We start from the raw sequence: 22,296 nt of genomic DNA, 5'->3' as shown, positions 1-22,296 counted from the left end.
ATAAGACCGACAAACTCTATCAAAGAAAAATTGAAGCTTTTTCGCTGTTGCTGCCACCCTCAAACGAAGATGGAAGGAGAAACAAGAAACGGATGAACAAGAGGGGAGGAGAGACGAAACGAGAAACGGAGGAACAACGGGAAGGATTTCCGGTAGAGAACCACCTCGATCTGGCCATGGTTGTGGAGGCGAGTGGCGGAGGCAAGCTGCGAAGGCGAGCAGGGGAGGCTGTGCGGAGATGAGTGTCGAAGGCTAGTGACAGAGGCTAGTGGTGTGAACTGTGAAGGCAAGCGGCAGAGGGAGCGCGGACGCAAGTGGCGGAGTGTCATGATTGCGGACGCTTTGTGCTAGCTAGGGCACCCACTTAGGCCCCGTTTGGTAACCATCCAAACAGGCCAAATTTTAATTTTTTTTGTTCCTGGAATCGGTTTGGGAAGAATCGCGCATTTGGTAAATTTTTGTTCCTCGGAAACAAATTTGTTCGGGGAGCATTGGGAATAGAATCAAGAATAAAAAAAAAAAAAAATTAATTCTTGTTTCGGGAACGAATTTGAAGATCAAAATCAAGAACTCTTCTTCTTCCCTTCTTCTTCCCTTCGACCATCTCGCGACCGCCATCCACCACCGCCCGCCATCGTCCGCCATCCGCCGTCCGCCGCCGCCATCCACTGTCGTCGCCGGCCGCCGTCCGTCTCCGCCGACCACCGGTCCGGTGAGCCTCGGCGAGGGCTGGGCAGGGGCTGGGCAAGCCTCGTGACACCCAGCCCCACCGGTGGCCAGGCGAGGCTCCCCTGGCCACCGTTGAGGCTCGCCCAGCCTCACCGGTGGCGGGGCTCGGCCAGCTAGATCCGGCGAGGCCGAGCCTCGGTGGGGCTTGGCGAGCCTCGCCCGGTTGCCGGCGAGGCTCGGTCGACGAGGGCCGACCTCGCCGAGGCTCAACGCTCATCGGTCACCGGTTCGGCGACTAGCCACAAGAAGAAGAAGAAAATGAGAAAAAGGAAAAAAAGAAAAGAAAAAGAAAAAAAAAAAAAAAAAAAGGAAAAAAAAAGGAAAAAGAAAAGGAAAAATGAAAAAATGAAAAAGAAAAAAAAAAAAGGAAAAAGTAAAAAAATTATTTAAAAATTAAAAGAAATTGATTTGAAACGTAATTAAAGAACACGGTACTAAATGGCATTCTATTGCGAGAAAAAAATTTTGGACAGCATTACCAAACGGCAAAATCTTAGAATCGGTTCTCGGAAACGAGAATAAAGAATCGGTTACGATCGGAATCTACTCCTGGGAACGAGAATCGTTACCAAACGCGCCCTTAATATCCAAAATGAGTTAGCTGTTCTAGCTCATTTTCGATTCATATTAATTTAGCTTAAAACTTGCTTGACCCATTTTAATTGGGAATTTATATATTTATAACTCATATATAACCTATTAAATACAAAATATGAGTCAGAAAATGGGTCGTGGATCCATTTTGACACCCTACGGATCCATTTTGACACCCTACGCACCATAAATAACATCATTATACAATCCATAATTTCAAAATGTTACAGATGCCCAACCGCATCATTCAAAAGTCAATGTGGTTTGCATTATTCAGTATACAAAATCACTACGTATATAGATACAGTTCGCTGACCTCAGTTAATTAGAGGTCTCTCTGTGTTAAGCCCACCGTCAGTTGGTGTGGCAAAGTCCTCTGGTAATGGAAGATCAAGCTCTGAACACACAAGTTCAATGATACTTCGGGTTGCAGCCCCAAGCGACATCTTATTCACAGTCACGGCCATCGCAAACCGATTGTTCATGTCACAGAAACCTGTTGACCCGCCCATCCCAGTGTGCCCAAAGCCGAAGCAGGATCCATCTTTCGTTTTAGATCTCTTAAACCCAAGCCCAAACATCCCATCAGGCAGGGCCAAATTTGCATAGTCACCAGCACCCAAAAATGCATCATGAATTCCTTTGCCAGAAAAAATCTTGTGATGATCACTATTTTGACGCTTGTCACCATTACCTCCACTGCCAGAGGTATTGATACTGCAACTGCTGCTCCCACAATCAGGCACAGGGGTACTCTGTCCAGTAGTGCTTCTACCGCAATCACCACCTTGGAGATCATTGGGGCGGTTTGGTATCTGCAAATATGGGTTCCTCAGTAAAGAGAGCAATCCCTTATTTCTGCGGCCTCTCTGCCTTTTGGAGACTTTTAGGGAGGGGAATTTGGGGATGTGGACATGGCTACCGAGATTTGGTTGAAAGGAAGCTGAATGTGGTGGAGGGACCAAACCACCATCAACCAAAGCTGCATAGTAACGTGCCAGAGCCCTCGCGGAGCAATGTCCATTAGCAGCAGGTATAATCGCACGGCGGATATTAAGCATGTTGAACATTGCGGGTAGGTTTATAATAGCTTCCATGATGGCTTCTGGCTGGAAAGAAGATGGTAAGTCAGGACGATTGCGGATCTGAGAAACCTTGGTTAGATCATTCCGGTCAACGGTAAGCGTAGCAAGTCGAGATTCCACACCTGAAACAGAAGACAAAGCGATGGCAACAATTGAAGCTGGTTCATTTACATGACCTTTTCAAGGACTGGACTTTGTCGCCTGTTTAGTTTACTTAGTGCCCGGTAAGTAAGAAACATAGATAAAAAAAACACAAGAAAACATTAGCTTGAGGCATACCTGGAGGAACTCCAATATATAGTTCTCCTTCAATGTTGAGGGGCTGGATAAAAGCTTCTTCCAGAATCTCTTGGAATTTCTTTCCCGATGCATGCTATGTTCAACACATTGGAGATGATGAGTCAGGGTATAAAATTACTCAAGCCTATAAGGAATCTTGAAGACGAGGCAACTGATTTCTATCAAGCAAATTATATCGATGAGTTGAACTTCGAATCTAGGCAAATGCTAATGCAATGCATGTTGCAAAAGCAAACACATTGCGGATTGGAACATCTCAAAACTGCCAAACGCCTGGCTATGCATGCCAGTTGCACACAGACACCTGACGCATGCATACAAGCACAGAAAGAGACCCACACGACTGAGAATCCTCTCACCATAATCCCACACATGTGCATGTACACAGAGAGAGAGAGAGAGAGAGAGAGAGAGAGAGAGTTAAATGATGATTTCTTAGTGCAGGATCAAATAGCAGAGGACAAGGAGAGTTTAGCACAAAGGTGTTTAAGAGTTCCAAGGATGATGACACTGATAGCATAGAGAATAATCATAAGGGATCCAAAATCATTGCATCACACGCGTAGCAGGACATCTAATGGACAAAGAAAAACAAACATCTTATGGAACCATCAGAAATTCTCCCAAGCATGACAACCAACAACTAATCTTTAGATAGTTATCCCCTGATCAGATAGAGAAAGAGCCAGTTAGTTTGAATTCCAAACAGTCTCATGGGTAAATATTGTCATACCTCGATAATTCCACCACATAGCCAGCCAAATGATAGATAGTGATAAAGCTGGCGCTGACCAGGTTCAGTTTCTGGTACTGAAGAAGCAATGCGCTTCAGACATTCGTTCCAGTCACAAATTAACAAAGGATTTTCACTCCTAATTTCGCTTAATGCATTATGCAGACCAGCTGTATGGTTAAGCACATGATGAACCTGAAATGAGCAGCAATAGCACCAATGAAATCAAGAATTTCAAAGGACCAGAAATTATCATAATCAGACTTTGGAAACCTTAATAAGATCTTTTCCATCGCATCCAAATTCTGGCCAAATATTTGCTACATTTTCATCTAGTCTGAGCTTTCTGCAAAATGACAAACAACTTTAGCAGTTTACCACCCAATAGCACTAGGATGTCAAATCTCAGTAAGTAGAAAGGAAAAGAGAGATAAAAATCCTATCATTATCAAATATAATACATACACAGCTAAAACTGCTTCATATTAGAGCAGTAGAGTCCCTTACCCCTTCTCAGCCAACCAATGCACCATCGCTGCGGTGACACCTTTTGTGACTGAAAAAACAGGAAACAGGCTATCGGGCTGCACTGGACGAGGATCATACTTTCCAAGCACTCCAGCCGCAGTATCAATTATGACCTCCCCATCTTTGTAGGCACAAACCTTAAAGCAGGGCAATCGATCATATCATGGATCTAGATTATGTACGCCTTCAAATTGATATCATTTGAATGATATAAAGCAGCAAGTTCCTAAACTTGTTTACCATAGCTACCATTAAAAAAGTTCAGTCGGACATTTGTGACACATTCGAAATTCAACAATTCAAGAGCAGAAGCAAAGTCACAAAAATCACGGAAGCTAATAACACTCTTGAGAATAAACAAAGTCTACACCAACCTTGACAAAAGCAATAATTTAACCACTTACAGATAGTGAAGAACATTACTTGGTCTCATCCGAAGAAAAGAACATAACTTTAAATGTTGGATGGGAAAAGGAAAAAACATTACTTGTTCATTACAGATATGAATGTAAATAAAGTCCAGTCTACCTGGATCCCCAATATTTTATCATCATTTCCCAGATCAATCAAAAGCTGTCTCAGCTTGGCCTCCACAGTAGAATGAACAGGTGTATCACAGACCCACTGTGCATTCACTGCTGGTGCCTTATAGATGGTTCTGACAATAAAATTGCAGAATCAATTAGAATTAAGGCAGACATGAAAGTGAAGGGCTAGTGGATTAGTGTTCAAGATGACTCACCCTTGTAAAACATGCTCTGCAAATGGTCTCATTATATCATGATATATAATGCGGACATTCATTGTGGAAGAAAGCCCTAAGGAAGTTATTTAATGTAAAAGTTCAGTACATAATCAACAAATTACAAAAGAGAGGTCGATAAGGGAGGATTCTTATACAAACCTCTCAGAAGATTCAGAACCCGAGAGAAAATTACAATATCACCAGGAAATGCATCAACCTAAACAATAAAAAGATTGTTAATGCCAATCGAGTAATCACAAGCACATTTAAAAAAATACGGTTCCCAAGGGCAGCTAATACCCTCTGTAATAAGGTAAAACATGGATAGCCCCCAATTATGCCCTCCAATAAGTCATTTCCTTCCCACAAATGACAAATTGTTTGATGAAAAATATAAATGTGAACATTTTCTTAAACATATGGCGACATCCAAAGTCTGACAAATAAGTTACACATGAACCCAATGGTTGCTGGATCCATGTCACTCTCATTATGGTAATCAACATATGCGGTGTACCTACGTCATTATTATTATTCACAAGATGGATAACAAAAGGCAGCATCAACACTTACAGGATTAAAGCGTTTAACTTCCTTTGGGTCAAGTTTCATCTTCTCCTGTATGACCTTCAGATTTTTTGTTCTCTGCTCATTCAAGGATTTCACGTTCTCCTGATTAAAGCAAAGGTCCATGAGATAAGAGATCTCACTACGAAAGGTAATTCAAGACATGGGCACTGAAAACTCACAAAAGCTTCAGTTGCTGGTGTTGACGTGCGGAAAAATACACTTGTGACCTCCATGGCCTGTTCTGGGATGTCTAGGCGCAATTTAAGTCCCATCTCTGCAAAAGCGGACAGCAATGCCACATGATCCCCCTGAGAAAAGGGCTTGTGATGTCAAATTTCTTCATAAAATTGCTTAACTTGTTAAGACAATCAATTGTAATTGTACCACTTCTTATCTAAAGTATTAAATCTAAGAACACAAACCTCAGCAGATGCCAGAAACATTTTTGCTAATGCCTGCTTCATGGGAAACGACAGTGACTTTGTAAGCCCAAAGTCTAGCAAAATTGGGCGATGAGGGGCTTCTTTGCTCACCAGAAAATTTCCTGTACAGTATCCAAAAATGACCAAAAAAGAAAGTAAAGATTATTATTGAAAATATCCATACAGTGTACTTTGAGCAGATTCATATTTTCAATTGAAGTCCCCTTAATAATTAGACTAGTAAAAAAATTACCAAAATGAGTAGAAGGGTTGAAAGAGAATACCGGGATGAGGATCGCCATTGAAGAACCCATCAATATAGATTTGATGAGCATATGCACGTGTGATTTCCTCAACAATCTTTTGCTTGTTTACACCAAAAGTTTCCAATGATTCAAAGTCATTCAGGCGTATTCCATCCATGTACTCCAAAATCAGCACCTTTTCAGTTGACTTCCTTGTAGGAAAACCAGATTTAAAGTCATCCAAGGAATTACGATGGGAAGTTTCCCCATTCTAAGATAGCTTGGCATACTATAAAGTCTACTACAAGGAGAACATGAAATGAGGGAGTATAACTTTTTAAAACCAATATTGCATTCATCCCCCAAAGGAGTGAAATTACAAATTCACAAAACAAAGGCACATGAATATAAATTTCTCAAGTAAATCAGTTATTTTGGAAAAATTTTAAATGAGAAAGTTCACCACTTGCAGAGGCAAGTTTAAATGAGCTAATGTCCAAAGGATACTTTACTTGACAGATTGCACCTCTCTCCGGTCAAAAAAACTAAAATTGGCAGTTGCCCGAGCATCCTCGCCAGACAATATATAAATGACAAAATTAAAACAAGAAAATAACAGATTCTTTTAGATCTCAAATTTTGGGCTCATAGTTATCAGTCAAAGCACTTCCAGATATTTACTTCATCATGGGAGTAAAGTCAGCACTCACCTGAATAACTTCTGGAATCAATACTTCCACTCGATGGGATGATGTCCCGTCACCATGTCTGTCTTTGCAGCCAAGGTTTCTGGACACCGTTTTCGTATTCTCTACAAACACATGCAAAGGAAAAAGAAACATACTCAGGAATGAAAGTACTAAACAGCAAGATATGCATTACTTCATAAGATATCAAGGAGCTAAATAAGATAACTTTAAGAAATATGAACTAATAATTTTCTTAAATAACCTCCCCTCTAGGCCAATATGCCTTCGCCACTTTGATGGACGGTAGCCTAGTTGTTTAATTCAGTATAACTTTTTATCTTCTATTGACAATTAGCCCAATGTACAAGGATGTAAACTTTAAAATGAATAGAAATAACATGACATGATTCATGTTGCTACTTTCAAATTTCACATTTTCAATTCTTCTTGCCACCTTCCAAATGTGTTCAATAAGCTTAATAGTTTTTTTTTTTTTTTTTTTGGGGGGCGGTGGGGGACGAATGCAGAATAATTATGGAACAAGCAATAATGCTATTACATGCCATTCAACATATTAAACCCAGTTTAATTTCTAAAAGCATTGACAACTTTAACCAGCTATTAAGGAAGAAACAAGATTGCAGAGAGCATGAGTGAAGCTGCAAACTGGAGATTCCTGTTTTTTTAGTTCTTTTTGGGAGAAGTAAGGAGTTGAGATTCAAATTAACATCTCTTAAACACTGGCACTTACGATTATGGACAATCTCACTACTAGTCACATACCGGCTTCACGATTGAAGTCGAGTTCCTTTGGAGCCTCTTTGCACCATTCATCTATCATGGGATTGAAGTCATATTGAGGCTCTGCCCATGCTATCCAGTCGACTATTGACTTGGCATTCTTCAAATCCTACCGCACATAAGAAAGGCATAACAGCTATATCACAACTACATAATTTATCGAATTGCATTTCATGCAACAACCTAGAAAATCATGAGAAACCTCCAATATAATTGCTTTTATGCCCTCATGTTGAACTTTAACAACTACTTCCCGTCCGTCCTTCAACGTTGCACGATGCACCTGTGCTATCTGCGTAGAAAAAATGCAAAATTAGGAAATCTAGCATGAAATAATCTCCAAATACCAAGACCAACAGTTGATATTTATCCCAGCAAGATTTAAACTTTATTTCACCAATAACAACTATACTTAACAGATGCTGTAGCCAAAGGGGATTCAACAAATTTTGAGAATAAATCATCCAAAGCTTTACCCAGCTCCCTCTCTATACTCCTGTTGACCTGCATAAGACGTTAGAAGAACACTGATCAATTGCTCACTGAATTTTCAGACAAACAAGTTCACGAGAATATCATAAAGGAAGCAGAGAGCAAATGGTGAAATAAAGTAATAAAAAAAATTAAGACAACAAATAATCCGCAAGAGATTATGATACAAACTTCATCCCACAGAGAACGTCTGCGCCACTAACAAATGGACCTTTTACCACTCAGCTTACAAAGGAAATGTAGAAATTATGCGAACAAAAACAGACCTACATTAGGGCAACATGGCAACATTAGGGACAGAGAAGTATGATTTTTGTGGACAGAGAATTTGCTAATCACAAGAGTTATCCAACAACATTAGGGTGGCAACCACATTACGTGTTAACAGCTTAAAACCTCACCCTTAACGAGCTTTGTATATCTAAACCATTTTCCGAATTAACTTAACACGCTCATGAGACAACATGATTTTCTCCATGCATATCAAGCCATTACTTGAAAAACATATCCCACAAGGAAAACATTTAGAGTAGTTGCTTTCATCCTGTGGATAGAAAAGTGAGTACAGAAATAATAGTAATGCAAGAAACATGATGTACTGAACCTCTTCTAAGGGACGAGGAGGAAGTGAGTCTTGTAATTGCTTGAGTAGGGTAATGTAAGCCTGAGGAAGCACGTCAGCGCGTGTAGAGAGGTACTGTCCAAGTTTAACCCACAAACCTTCTAACTCAATAATCAGATTGAGAACGCGTCTTGCATTGCGGTGATGAGCCTTCTCCCACAAAGCAGAACCTTTAGATTTACTAGCCCATTTCTCTCTTTGTTGCAGCGCCTATACAATCAATACAATTATACGTGAGCAAGAGCACATAGCAAAAAATTATATAAAAGATTCTACCATCATAAAACAGAATAGATAAGAAAAAGGTAAGAAAGGCCGGCAAATCTTTACCTTATAATCCAGATAAATCACCAAAGCAACAGAGAACACTCTCATCCGTCTTCTGTAAATGTTCCCCCACCCCATCAGTGGCAGCTAGAAGAAGGCCAAGGAAATAGAAGTAGGGCAGTTTGGAAGCTAGAATCTAGACCTACACATTGGAGAAAGGAAACTGGAGTACTCAATAGATTTCACACGTAGAAATAATACATCAGCATTACAACAAGAATTTTTCGAATTCTACTCTCCAAGTTATACATAAATGACGCAACTGTCCTGAAATATCATCTAACAAGTGAAGAATGTTATGTCTGAATAGAGAAAACGACCTCTGCACTGATGTTGGTTCTCCTCAAATTTGATTCTTAACCATTCGACAGTAAAATTCAAGCCAGTTCTTGGAATAGTCTTTTACCGTGAGGTGGAAAACTGTAGTCCAATCTAAGCCCCATGCAACAATGAATGACTCCTAACTAAAAAGTAATAGTTGTAATCACAACAGTAGAGAGAGAATATTATCTCTGAGGTGGATCATTACTTATCTTAAAGGAAAAAAAAAATTAAAAAAAAAAAAGTGCATTTCAGCCATACCAGACTTAGCCCCAGAACTCTCCTTCAGATGCATCGCTAGGATACCGACAACAAATAAGTGAATTCGCTATACCTACAGCCATACTCCAAGACTCAGTCATCCTCTTTCCCCATCCCAATTCATTCTCTTCGCTTCCTAAACACCACAATTAAATAGCCTAAACACACAATACCCGGCAATCGAAAACAGCGACAGCTAGCTAACCGCACAAGCTCTCTCCGACGCAATCTCACCCGCCCTTCCCCCCTGTTTCCGGCACGAAATCCTGCACCAAACCGTGAAGCGAAACCCTACGCCCGGTAAATCACGCGTTCCGGAAATGAATTATACGGCAGAAACGAACAAACCGATTCACACGTACGACGCAGCAGCACGGACACGTTCCGACGAGGGGAATCGGGAAACGAAGGACGAAGGGAGAGAACTCGTACCCGAGAGCGGAATTCAACGCGATGAATGGGGGAAGTCGTCCGTCCCTCCCTTCCTTTCCTCGCAGCGATCGCCTTTGTTGAGGCGGCGTTGGTGGTTGACGAAATTTGGCCGCGTCGGGTGTGGGGACCCGCCTCTGCCTCTGCCTCTGCCTCGGTCGAAATTAAAGGACGAAGCGAGTTGACTCAGCGGCCGGTTTTGCGGGTGGGAGATAGAGGAATTTTTGGCTTTGCGTCTCCGTCTTCCCTGTTCGCGAAAACGCTACGATGACATGCCGGGGACTGTGATGCGAGCCCCCCCCAGTCGGTGCTTACGTGGCCCGCCCGCGCTCCCGGGTTAGTTATGCCCCGCCGCTCGTATCCCCCCTGTCACGCTAACAAAACCGCGCGAGAGGGGCGGTGTTGTGGGGCCCGAAGAGGCAGGAGGAGCATCCAATGGGTCGCGTGGATTCGCCGAATTCGACGTCGTCCGTCCGATCCCCACTGTGGAGGGGGCCTCGCCGCCAGTCGCCAACGCCCACCGTCCACATATGCGTTCTTCGGGGTTACCGTGGCTGGCTGACGTACGCGAGTTCTCCGGGTCAAACGGGACCCGACCCGGGGTGCACAAGTACCTTTAGATTTCGTTTGAATGGCTGAATTTTTAGTCAAAACAGAATTTGTGACGTGAAATTTAGGAATTTCTCTATTTCCATGCAACGTAGTAAGTGAACTTAAAAAAATGGCCGATGGTCAGAATCTTTACCGACACTCTTACCTACTTCATTTTTTATTTGCTTATTTATTATTATTATTTTTTCTCTCTTTTTTCGTATTTTTTCATTGTTTTTTTTTTCCAGGCCATCATTTATAATAAAATTTTATAATATTAATTTATATATAACTAAAATACTAAAATACCTAATTTATAAATAAAATATATATGTATAAATTAAATATTGAAAGTTATTATTATTTTATTTTATAATTATTATTATTATTATTAAAATTATTATTATTATTATTATTTGTTATTATTTAAATAACATCTATATTCAAATATTATTTTAATTCTATTAATTTAAGAATTTCGTTATATGAGAAAAATAAGTTTTTTTTTATAATAATAAACATTAAATTTATCCTACCTCCTTTATGGGATATTTTTATCGACTTGTATCCATCTTATATTTGACATTATCCTATCTTGAGTAAGACTCAAACACAAGATATGATAAATTAATCATATCATAAATTTTATCATAACTACAAAATTTAAGCTTAAGTCAGTGAAATCCACACACATCTCGCTTCATCTAATCCAGTAGTGTACGGAAGGTTTTTGAGCTTATTGCAATCGGAACACCAAAGTCTTTTTTCAAAGAAAGTGCATCATGTATTACAGGCTCGCTCGCCACTCTTTAATGGTACTGATCTCGATTCCAAATCTTTGCTTCTTAATGCAAACATTTTTGGTAGCTTCAGCTGTAGGGAATCCATATATCATCTTCTTATAAAAGGAATAGAACATTTTTAAGGTGGATGTAAGATGAATGGAAACATTTCTAACCACGTCAGTCAGTTGCACCTCCATCTGCCCCACCACCATAATGTTTTTCACGAAGTGACAAGTGCGTGTATCGTTAAGGGACAAGGAATTGCTACATCACATTGAGGGATTTTCTAATTTCTATTACGCGGATGGAGCCAGGGACGACGGGCTAGTACACCTTGAAATGGATGTACTGATGAAATTGGTATAGTAAATGGAGAAGGGAAGTGGAGCACCCCCTCCATTTCAGTGAGCTGTTCGAAAGAGACCGTGTGGGATTTTCTTGTGGGAAAAGCCTACTACTTGTTCCGGCTTTTTAATGGATGGCTGGCTTGCTCAAAAAAAAAAAAAAAAAAAAAAAAAAAAAAAAAAAATTGGATGGCTGGCCCATCTTTAATTCTATTCGTGGGGCTCAAGGGAGGAATACGGTCAACTTGCTCAAAAGCTCTCATCTTTTTTGCTCTTCTTTGAACCTTGATTTGTCCCCTTGTAATACAAGGTTTGTATTGTCCTTTTTGCTTCACACGATGCAACTCAAAAGGATTCTAAAGCCCGATGTGCATGTTGTAAGCCCACTTCAAATGGTCTCTAAGGGAGGTGGGCTACAAAGATTAGGCTTTGTTTTCATTCCATCTATATGCTTTGATATGTCCAAAGGAGTGTTTATGTGCAATGCCCTACTATTAAGAAAGAGAGGGAAAATACTAAAAAAATTCTAAACTTATTACATCAATATTAATTTAGTTTTAAACTTTTCAATTGGACTCTAACTCCTTTCACATTGTTAATAATTCAGTCCATCAAGCTAATTTAGGTCGGAAATTACTGAAGTGGGCACCAACTATCTTACGTGGTATGATCGATGTTGATTGTAATATTTTTTTAATATTTTTTTATGAATTTTTCTCCTTTCCATCGACACCAAAACGAGCTTTATATCGCTCAATACTACTAACAACTCGACGCTTGATTTTGTAAACCCACTTGTACCCTATGGATTTCTTACCCTCCAACAAAGTTGCTAGAGTCCAAGTCTTATTATTTCGGGGGTTTTAATTTCTGCTGCCATCACTTCTCTTTACAAAGGATTTTTAATAGCCTCAGTGTAATTCCTAGGTTCAATATCACAATCCACAACAACTAAAAAGGCGATGTCAGGCTTAGTAAGTTGTTCATAAGAAATAGACTTCTCAATTGGATAGATCGTAATTGAAGATATCAACGAAGTGGGTTAAGGAGTTGGGGCCTTCATTTGGACCACATGGCACACATAATCTTGTAGATGGGTTAGTTGGCTTTTCTGTCGTGTAGGGGGATTTGGGCCTTGAATTTGGTCATCGGGTTGCTTGTTGGGTTGCTCGTCAACTTGGACTGTACTATCACAATCCTATATCATTGTTTACCCATTTATTTTTGGAACTTGGCTTGGTATCCTTTCTTCCTCCCTCTAAGATCGATTCCCGCCCTCATTAATAGGATCTAGCTCACAAATTGGTGTCAAAAGAGGAGGAGAGTCTTGAGTCTCATGTGTAGATTGCTGAGCAAATGGGAAATTCTCCTCATAGATTCAACATTGCGAGATACCAATAACTCTTCAATTTCCAAATCAAAATCATCCCAACCCTTTGTACCATACGAATATCTCAAAAATACACATTTTCTTGCGCTTTCATCGAATTTATTTTTGCCCTTCAACATTTTGTGAGCATAGCATAATGTTCTAAAAACTCACAAATGAGCATAATCCGGGGGTTTCCCAAACAAAAGCTTGAAAGGCATTTTTCCAGACAATAATAGAGTTGGAGTAGAATTAATATAATAACCAGTCATTAATCCCAAAAATGAATGGGTAAATTTGCCTAAAAATGAATTGCATGTGCTAAAGTTGAACCAAATCCACCCTAAATCCATCAAAAGAAGGGAGACATAGAAAATCAAATGCATATATAATTGATCATATTCATATTTTTAGCACATCTTCCGTGACATGACTCCCAAGCATATATTATTGCACCGACGGCGATGAATGGGAAAGCTTTCATCCACACAACATGTGGTTCTAAATCCATCAGAAGAAGAGAGACAAAGGAATCAAATGCATCAAGAAGAAAAGGACAGAGTACAAGCCAAGTCCAGCCAAAAAAATTGGGCAAAACGTGATTCTCGTGCGTATGGGGAAAAAGGGACAAAATTATTGGTACACCGGTGACAAATTTACCTCAAACTATTTTTTTGACTACCAAAAATCCCAAACTGATATACATTTGACAAATTTACTCCAAACTGGTACACTTGTGATAAATTTACTCTTTGTTAGTTTTCGTTAAATTGTACTATAAAATTATTAAGTTAAATGACACGTGATAGTTGACTGGTATACAAATTTGGGATTTTACGCTTCGTTTGTCACAGTTTACAATTTTTGTGATTTTTTTTGTGGTATTAATACAATTTAGCGGAGGATATATTTGTCACAAATTTACTAGTTTAGGGTTTTTTGCAGTTGAATAAATTAGTTTTTGGTAAATTTGTCATAAATGTACTAGTTTAGGGTTTTTGATGGTCGAGTCGGGATAAATTTGTCACGGATGTACCGCTTTGAGATTTTTCATGGTCAAAAAAATAGTTTGGGATAAATTTGTCACAAATGTATCAGTTTAGGATTTCTTAGGGTATTAACCCTAAGAAAAATGAAGTTTTTGTAACACGACGATTATCCATCATAATGCTCTCTATAAGAGAGCTCCTGAGGACTGAGGAGGGAGTCACAACTTCACAAATAGAGACAAGGGAAACAGGGAAAAAAATCGAAGTAAGAGGGAGCTGGTGGTTGTGTAGCGGTCTTGATTTGTTCATCCAAAAGAAAATTCTTGTGAGCAAGTGATCAAAACCTGAATACCCACACACTACTCAGACCACAACAATTTAGCATCGGAGCAAACTATGGCAACAGGGGCACTTCTCTCCCAAGCTGCAAGAAGGTATCCACGTTTTATGAATTGGATTTTGTTTGGGCAGCAAAATACACAACTTTTTATCTGAGTTTTTTTGTAATCAACTTTTCCCACACGAATCCTTAATAAGCATGATTAAACATCATGGAAACTGCAAGACAGTAGTTTGATTTTGCTCCATTAAGTGAGACTTCTTAGCTCAGTTTCCTTGTAATCATAACGTTGTTCTCAATCGATCTTCCAAAAGAAAAACAATATGGAGTTTTGCTTCCACAACTTAGACATCCACATATTCACATAGGCACATATAGATGAAGTTTGAGATGATTATTTTTCTTTTCAGACTAGAGGGAAAGGTGGCAGTGATCACTGGTGGGGCGGGTGGCATAGGAGAATCTACCGCGAGTCTGTTCTCAAAGCATGGGGCTAGAGTCATTATAGCCGACATTCGCGATGACTTGGGCAAGTCTGTGTGCAAGGATCTAGGGCCAGAGACCGCATCCTTTGTACATTGTGATGTATCAAGCGAATCCGACATCAAAAATGCCATTGCCACTGCAGTTGACAAGCATGGAAAGCTGGACATAATGGTGAACAATGCTGCGATCGGGGACCCAAGCAAAGCCAGTATATTGGACAATGACAAGGCTGACTTTGAGAAAGTGATTAGCGTGAACCTGACGGGCGTCTTCCTAGGGACCAAGCATGCCGCTCGAGCCATGATCCCGTCACAAAGAGGAAGCATAATCAATCTCGGAAGCGTCTGCTCGAGTGTCGGAGGGGTTGCATCCCATGCATACACCAGCTCGAAGCATGCCGTCCTGGGGCTCACAAGAAATGTGGCTGCGGAGCTTGGCCGATATGGAGTTCGCATAAATTGTCTCTCACCTTACTTCATTCTAACGCCATTGACGAAGGCGATCTTCCAAATTGACGAGGATGCAGGAGTCCGAGTGTATTCTAACATGGATGGGGTGACTCTACGGCAGGAAGACGTAGCGGAGGCTGCTCTGTATTTGGGGAGCGATGAGTCCAAGTACGTGAGTGGCCACAATCTGGCAGTGGATGGAGGCTTCACCACCATCAATCCGGCCTTTGGCTTGTTTGCTCGTGCTTGAGAAAAACACCGCTTCATGCCCTAATTATTGTACCCTTCTTTGTTTTGTTTTTTTGGTCTGAATTATTGTACCCTTCATGTCCTCCCACTTTGTACTTTTTGTCCAATAAAAAGTCTAATGACTATTATGTCGAAATTGAAAAGCAATCCGAAGGTTTCAAATTTCAAAACAGCTCAAATCTAAAAGTTGGGTGGAGACCGACTCTGGAAGTTGCACTATCTTTTGGGTTTATGTAAGTTAATAGCAATAGTAAAGATTCTTGATTTAATCAATATTATTTTCTAATTTAATTGATCTTCTATTTTAGATAGTCTCATATCTTCATTTAGAAGAGTCATGAAAGTATAGCATGTCATATAAAATAAGCCGTATTATCATTGCCACATCATATCACATGCCATGTGATATGTCAAGTCGCTCATATGACATGTTATGAATGTCATGTCATCTTGTCATAATATGTCATATCATCTGTCCTCTAATCAATAACCTCCATCAAATCATGTCATTTGATGATAGCATGTTTAGGGTTATTAAGTTTAAATTGCGTTGAAATAATTTTCAATATTTTTACTTGTCATTAGAATTATGACATTTAGATAAATTGCATGTCACACGTCATGTTAAATTAGTATCACGCGAATATAATTTAGAATTAAAGTTGCATTCTATGCCTTGCAGTTTAATTTTCATTTAACAAACTCAAAAAGAATAATTCTCTAAAAATCATGTTAGGCTAAGCATTGAATTTTATTCATCATAATTTGAAAATTAATTGGTAGGGTTATGCTTTGCTTGCTTGAGATATCCTATTATGGCAATTTATTTAACACTTTGGTTTATTGAGTGTTACACTAATTGATTGTGTACTCGCATGATCATTATTGCATTTTGATGGTTTAGGCTAAAAATTAATCAAAATTGTTTGCAAAATGTTTTTGAAATAAATAGAAAATATATCGAAAGAGCATTAAATTAATCTAGCATAATCAAGTCTCCAAACCTATTGAATCTTTAGCTCGTAAAAGTATTATCACATAATTTATTTGGGTTTCTAATTGACTCTAATTGATTAATGGGGACTCCTAATTGGATGAAATTGCATGCTTAAATTGATTAATTTGAGTACCAATTGCATTGGTAGGACTTGGGAGAGTCCATATTAAGTCTTTGAGCTCAGTAATTCATTAGCTTTTCGTTTGATGATTTACTTTTAGGAAGGTCACAACAGATACTATTAGAGAATTTTGTTATTTATGTTGAATTCCTCTGCCATGTAGGGTCATACTTATATTTAATTTTCTTCTCCAATTATGATATATGAATACATGGTTGTGGAAACCTTGGGAGCGTGGCCGTCTTGATGTGAATGCGGAGCAGCCTCGTTTTCACGAGTTCTTGACAAAGGACATTCTCACCAACAACTTAGGTGTTGAAGTCAAATACAATCTTATGATAAAATTTATATTTAATTCCTTTATGAGACTAAGAGATTATTTCGTGAAGAATTATAGAGCTCAATACTATGTGAGTTGTTGAGTATAATTAAGATTGAAAGACACCGAACGTGTTTGAGTGACTTGAGTATGGTTGTAATGTGCATTGTATTGCTTATTTTTTTTATGCTCCTGCATAGACGTAGGTCACACTGACTAAATCAAACTACATAAATTTAGGGCACGTTTGATAACGATTATGTTCTCGAGAACAGATTATGATCAGAAATGATTATATTATATTCTGTTTCCGGGAACTGATTTTGAGTAAAAGAACATGTTTGATAACTATCCAAAATTTCTGATTCTGTAATAGAATTGTGTTTGATGTATTGTGCTAATTGATTATGTTCCAAATCAATTTCTTTTAATTTTTAAATAAATTTTTACTTTTTTCATTTTTTTTCTTTTCTTTTTCCTTTTTGCTTTTTTTTTTTTTTTTTTTCCTTTTTCTCCTATTCTTCTTATTCTTCTTGTGGTCGGTTCTTGGGATTGGCATTGGCAACCGGCCAGACAAGGGCCGGCGACCTCACCAAAGCGTCGCCGGCCCTTGTTGACTGAGCCTTGCCGAGGCTGGGCGAGGCTCGCCTGGTCACCGGCGAGGCTAGGCATCGCAAGGCTTGCCCAGCCCGGCCGCTCCTCAGGGGCTAGGTGGGCCTTGCCCGGCCCCGGCGAGGCTTGCCTGGCCACTGGCAAGGCTCGGCCTCACCAGATCTGTCCGGCGAGCTCGCCGGAGGCAAGCCCAACCACCGGCGAGGCTCGGCCTCACCAGATCGCCGGACCTCGCCCTAGCTTGCGAGCCTCTGGCAAGCTCGCCGGATCGGCGAGCGGCAATCGGCGGTGGCGGCGGCGAACGGTGACAAACGGTGGCGGGCGACGGCAAGCGGGGGTGAACAACGATCACGAGATGGCAAAGGGAAGAAAAATAAGAGTTGGTTTTTGATTGTCAAATTTGTTTTCGGAATAAGAATCAACTTTTTGTTTGTTCTTGATTCCACTCTCAATCTGTTCTCAAGAATAAAAATTTTACCAAATGCGATTCTCAGCCCAAACTGATTCTAGAAACAAAAAATCAGAATTTGACCATGTTTGGATGGTTACCAAACAGGGCTTTAGTATTCGATTTATTTTCTTGTTCTGTCTATTTTACTATTCAATCGCTAGTTGCAATAAGCAAATATCATTTAGTATGCTTAGTTGATTTGTAGACTTGGTAAAAAAAATAAAACCATAACATTTATTCCCAAACACTAGCTCGATGGAAGACCACAAGAATCGAACATGGAAATGGGGCAAGGTCATCAATCATCGGCGCCGGTCAAGACCTGTAGTATTATGTAGCTCTAGGTTAAGGTGTTCCGACTCTCTTTCTATTATTTCTGTGATGCAAACTCAAGAATGGACAGACAGCTAGCTAGTCACAAGTCATGTCAATAGATCACACGCGATGAGATCAAGATGGAATGGTGCAACCACCGGGAGCAAAAGATGGACCCTTGATTTAGCTAGCAGTGGGCTCTCAATTTGGAGCCAATTTATTGCATTGCCTAAACAATATCCATGTGAAAATGAGACCTCCTGAGCGGTCGGTGGTCGGTTACTAGGGAGGGCATGGGGGCCTTGCCGGTCCAAAATTCCAACAGAGGAAATAACAAAAAGAAAAGAAAAGAACAGAGAAAAGGAACAAAATATTCAGAAAACTTTTTAAAAGAAATGCAAAAATTGTCTATGTTAGCACCGGTCAAATCATATAAAATGGCCGACATCCACGTTAGCGATTTTCTACTAACATTGGCCAAAAAAACTTTATTGGCAAATCGCTAAAAGATAAAGTATTAAATTAACCAAATTAAAAGGTTTATGACTAATTGGTTGTCCGATAGGTTTAGAATTTATGTTTTTTGATCATTTCCCTCTTCTTAAGTGTGCTTTTGGGAGTGTTTAATTTATTAGTACAATATTCTTTCTGAGAGATACATTACGTCAACTTTGGGTATCACTGGGGATTGGGATTGAACAATACTTGTCAATTCTAGTTGGCTTCTCTGGTGTTTGCATGGTCACTTCTTTCTGAGTGGACACCAAATCCCACTCACCGAAATTGTATAAGCTCATGATGTTCATTCCTCTTCGCTTGCTTTTTCTATGGCAAATTCGACCCTTCTTTTTGTAATACAATAAAAAATTAATAAGAAATTACACAATAACTTTTAAGATAGATAAAGGATGCGGCAAACTGCTAAGTTGCTTCATTTTTTATGCTCTTCAAATTCTTGGTAGTCGTCCTCGGTAGCAGAGTTAGATATAGCTGCCAACATGTCTTCATCGAAGGGCCTCTAATCTTTGAAGTTGCAAGCTAGCTCCAACAATGATTAATTCAACAATGCACTTTAAAACACTCATGAATAGAAGGATTAAAACTCGAACAATATTTTTTTAGTATCGGTCCTAATAATGATGTCAGCCATATCAAACTCCCAAGCTTTGCTGATTGTGTAAGCTTTCTTCCACACAGCTTATGGTTCTAAATCCATCAAAAGAAGGGAGATAGGAATTAAATGCATCAGGAAGAAAATGATGGAATTGAGTAAGGCAGGTCCAATCAAAAAGTTGGGCAAATGGGATTCTCGTGCGCAGGGGAAAAAGGACAAAATAATAAGAAAAATGAAATTTTCGTTCTCTATAAGAAAGCTCCTGAGGAACGAGTGATAGCTTCACCCCAGAGACAAGGGATAGAGGGAAGAAAATCGAAATAAGTAAGAGTGAATGGTGGTCTTGTAGAAGTCTTGATTTGTTCATCCAATAAAATAAAATAAAAAATTCTTGGGAGCAAGTGATCAAAGCCTCAATACCCACACACTCCTCACACCACAATAATTTAGTATCGGAGCAAACGATGGCAACAGGAGCACTTCTCTCCCAAGTCGCGAGAAGGTATCCACATTGTAGGCCTCGATTGCTTTTCGTGTAAAAGGTTCAAGCAAAGTATGCAACTTTTCCCGCACGAACCCTCACGTGCGCTATTCCTTAATAAGCGCGATTCAACATTATGGAAACCGCAAAACAGTAGTTTGATTTTGCTTGGGCAGCATCAGATGAAGTTTGAGATGATATTCTTTTTTTTTTTTTTTTTTTAAAGACTTGAGGGAAAGGTGGCAGTCATCACAGGTGGGGCGGGTGGCATAGGAGAATCTGTCGCAAGGCTCTTCTCAAAGCATGGGGCTAGAGTCATTATAGCTGACATTCGCGATGACTTGGGCAAGTTCGTGTGTGAGGATCTAGGGCTAGAGACCGCATCCTTTGTACGTTGTGATGTATCAAGCGAATCTGACATCGAAAATGCCATTGCCACTGCAGTTGACAAGCATGGAAAGCTGGACATAATGGTGAACAATGCTGCAATCGGGGACTCAAGCGAAGCTAGCATATTCGACAATGACAAGGCTGACTTTGAGAAAGTGGTTAGTGTGAACCTGACGGGTGTCTTCCTAGGGACCAAGCATGCAGCTCGAGCCATGATCCTGTCATGAAGAGGAAGCATCATCAATGTCGGAAGCATCTGCTCGAGCGAGGGAGGGGTTGCATCCCATGCATACACCAGCTTGAAGCATGCCGTCCTGGTGCTCACAAGAAAAGTGGCTGCAGAGCTTGGTTAATATGGAATTTGCATGAACTATCTCTCACCTTATTTCATTCTAACACCATTGACAAAAAAGATCTTCCAAATCGACGAGAATGCAGGAGTTTGAGTGTATTCTAACATGGATGGTGTGAGTCTTCAGAAAGAAGACGTAGCGGAGGCTGCTGTATTTCTGGGGAGGGATGAATCCAAGTGCATCAGTGGCCACAATCTGGCTGTGGATGGAGGCTTCACCACCATCAGTGCCGCCTGTGGATGGAGGTTTCACCGCCATCAATCCCGCCTTTGGCTTGTTTTCTCGTGCTTAAGGAAAAACACCTCTTCATGCCCTAATCATTGTACCGTTCATGTCCTTCCACTTTGTACCTTGGGTCAAATAAGAAGTCTAGTGACTATCATGTCCAAATTGAAAGGAAATCAAAAGGTTTCAAATTTCAAAAACAGCTCCAATCTAGAAGGTGGGTAGCAACCGACTCCGGAAGTCGCGCTGCTTTTTGGGTTTAGGCAAGTTGATATAGTAATAGACTTTGGAGCATACCTTGGGCTACGTCTGTCTTCAAGTTACTTATTACTAGTGACAGATTGAAAAAATAGAAAATTTGTCAAAAAAATTCTAAATCTATTGCACTTTTACATTTTAATCGTGCTAATTGAGTTTTATATATTTTCATGTTTTATCATTTGAATCCCTCTAACCAATGCTGATATAGATCATTTTAAATAAGATTTTCATGTTTTTGCAATTTTTTTTTTTTTTTTCTTTTTCCTTCTTTTCTTGTTTTTTTTTTTTTTTCCTTTCCATTCTTCCTCTAGGAAGTTGTTGGCCTCAGTGACTGACTAGAGGCGAGGGCTAGAAAGGACCTCATCGACCACTCCACCCAACCATAGCAAGGCCAACCTGGCCTAATGACGGCCAAGTCGAACCTTGCTAGTGGTTGGGCAAGGCTCAGACTTGCTAGCCCTCACCTTTGGTTAGTCATTGACCATTGCCAAGGCATAGGGACCCACAAGAGGTGGAAGGGGGAAAAAGACAAAAAAGAAAAAGAAAAGAAAAATAAATAAATAAATTCAAAAGAATTAAAAATATTATTAATAATTGTCTACATCAATGACAGTCACGTTATGTGGGACGGTCGATATCTACGTCAGTGTTTTCCGACAAAAATTATCCGAATGAATTCAATTAACAAAATGTAAAAAAGTTTAGTACTTAATTAGCACAATTAAAATGTTTTTTTTTTTTTTTTGTAAGAAGTTTAAAATGTTTATGACTAAATTGACATAAAAACAATAAATTAAAATTTTTTAAACAACTTTCCTTCGAAAAACATATTGATCCATATTTCAGAGATAAAAACTCATTGCAATATATATTAATGCCAATAGGTTTTGATAATTATCATTGGTGATTATAGTTACTTGGATTGTCGGCATACTATTGTTAAATTACCAATCTTTTGACACTTGCTATCAATTGTTCAGTCACATGTACTAATTCACATACGGAGCTACTGTATCCGCGCAACATTTACTACCAAACCCTTCTAAAATTGCTACCCATGAACAATTTTTAATTTCTATAAAGTTTATACTACGAATGCTCCTTTGTATTACTTGTACTTGGCTTTTATAGAGTAGCCTTGCGTCGACAGAAAATTTACTGA

General features: G+C 39.6%; 2 protein-coding genes and 1 pseudogene across 3 annotated transcripts; 2 read left to right on the top strand and 1 right to left on the bottom strand.

Moving 5' to 3' along the window:
* Positions 1 to 1,505: 1,505 nt before the first annotated feature.
* On the bottom strand, positions 1,506 to 10,139 carry LOC104438365. Of its 2 annotated transcripts, XM_010051489.3 has the most exons (20): positions 9,897 to 10,139; positions 9,638 to 9,730; positions 8,886 to 9,024; positions 8,538 to 8,765; positions 7,859 to 7,945; positions 7,644 to 7,733; positions 7,424 to 7,550; positions 6,662 to 6,762; positions 5,991 to 6,159; positions 5,707 to 5,828; positions 5,464 to 5,592; positions 5,288 to 5,386; positions 4,874 to 4,931; positions 4,712 to 4,787; positions 4,498 to 4,627; positions 3,949 to 4,106; positions 3,715 to 3,787; positions 3,442 to 3,636; positions 2,688 to 2,781; positions 1,506 to 2,530 (listed from the first exon to the last, which is right to left on the bottom strand). In XM_010051489.3, the coding sequence occupies exons 3-20, from the start codon at positions 8,958 to 8,960 to the stop codon at positions 1,641 to 1,643; spliced, it is 2,901 nt and encodes a 966-aa protein (XP_010049791.2). In that variant the 5' UTR covers positions 8,961 to 9,024; positions 9,638 to 9,730; positions 9,897 to 10,139; the 3' UTR covers positions 1,506 to 1,640. The 2 variants fall into 2 exon arrangements, with proteins under 2 accessions (XP_010049791.2, XP_010049790.2); XM_010051488.3 differs by lacking the exon at positions 9,638 to 9,730 and having other exon boundaries at positions 9,897 to 10,138.
* A 4,067-nt stretch (positions 10,140 to 14,206) lies between these two features.
* Positions 14,207 to 15,641, top strand: LOC104438367 (secoisolariciresinol dehydrogenase-like). Its single transcript, XM_039308125.1, has 2 exons — positions 14,207 to 14,405; positions 14,722 to 15,641. The coding sequence occupies exons 1-2, from the start codon at positions 14,368 to 14,370 to the stop codon at positions 15,494 to 15,496; spliced, it is 813 nt and encodes a 270-aa protein (XP_039164059.1). The 5' UTR covers positions 14,207 to 14,367; the 3' UTR covers positions 15,497 to 15,641.
* A 4,247-nt stretch (positions 15,642 to 19,888) lies between these two features.
* On the top strand, positions 19,889 to 20,940 carry LOC104440427 (annotated as a pseudogene).
* The last annotated feature ends 1,356 nt before the right edge of the window (positions 20,941 to 22,296 follow it).

Source organism: Eucalyptus grandis, chromosome 3, assembly GCF_016545825.1.
Source record: "Eucalyptus grandis isolate ANBG69807.140 chromosome 3, ASM1654582v1, whole genome shotgun sequence".
Lineage (NCBI taxonomy): Eukaryota > Viridiplantae > Streptophyta > Magnoliopsida > Myrtales > Myrtaceae > Eucalyptus > Eucalyptus grandis.
Note: the sequence above shows the minus strand (reverse complement) of the source record. Positions and strands in the feature narration are given on the sequence as shown.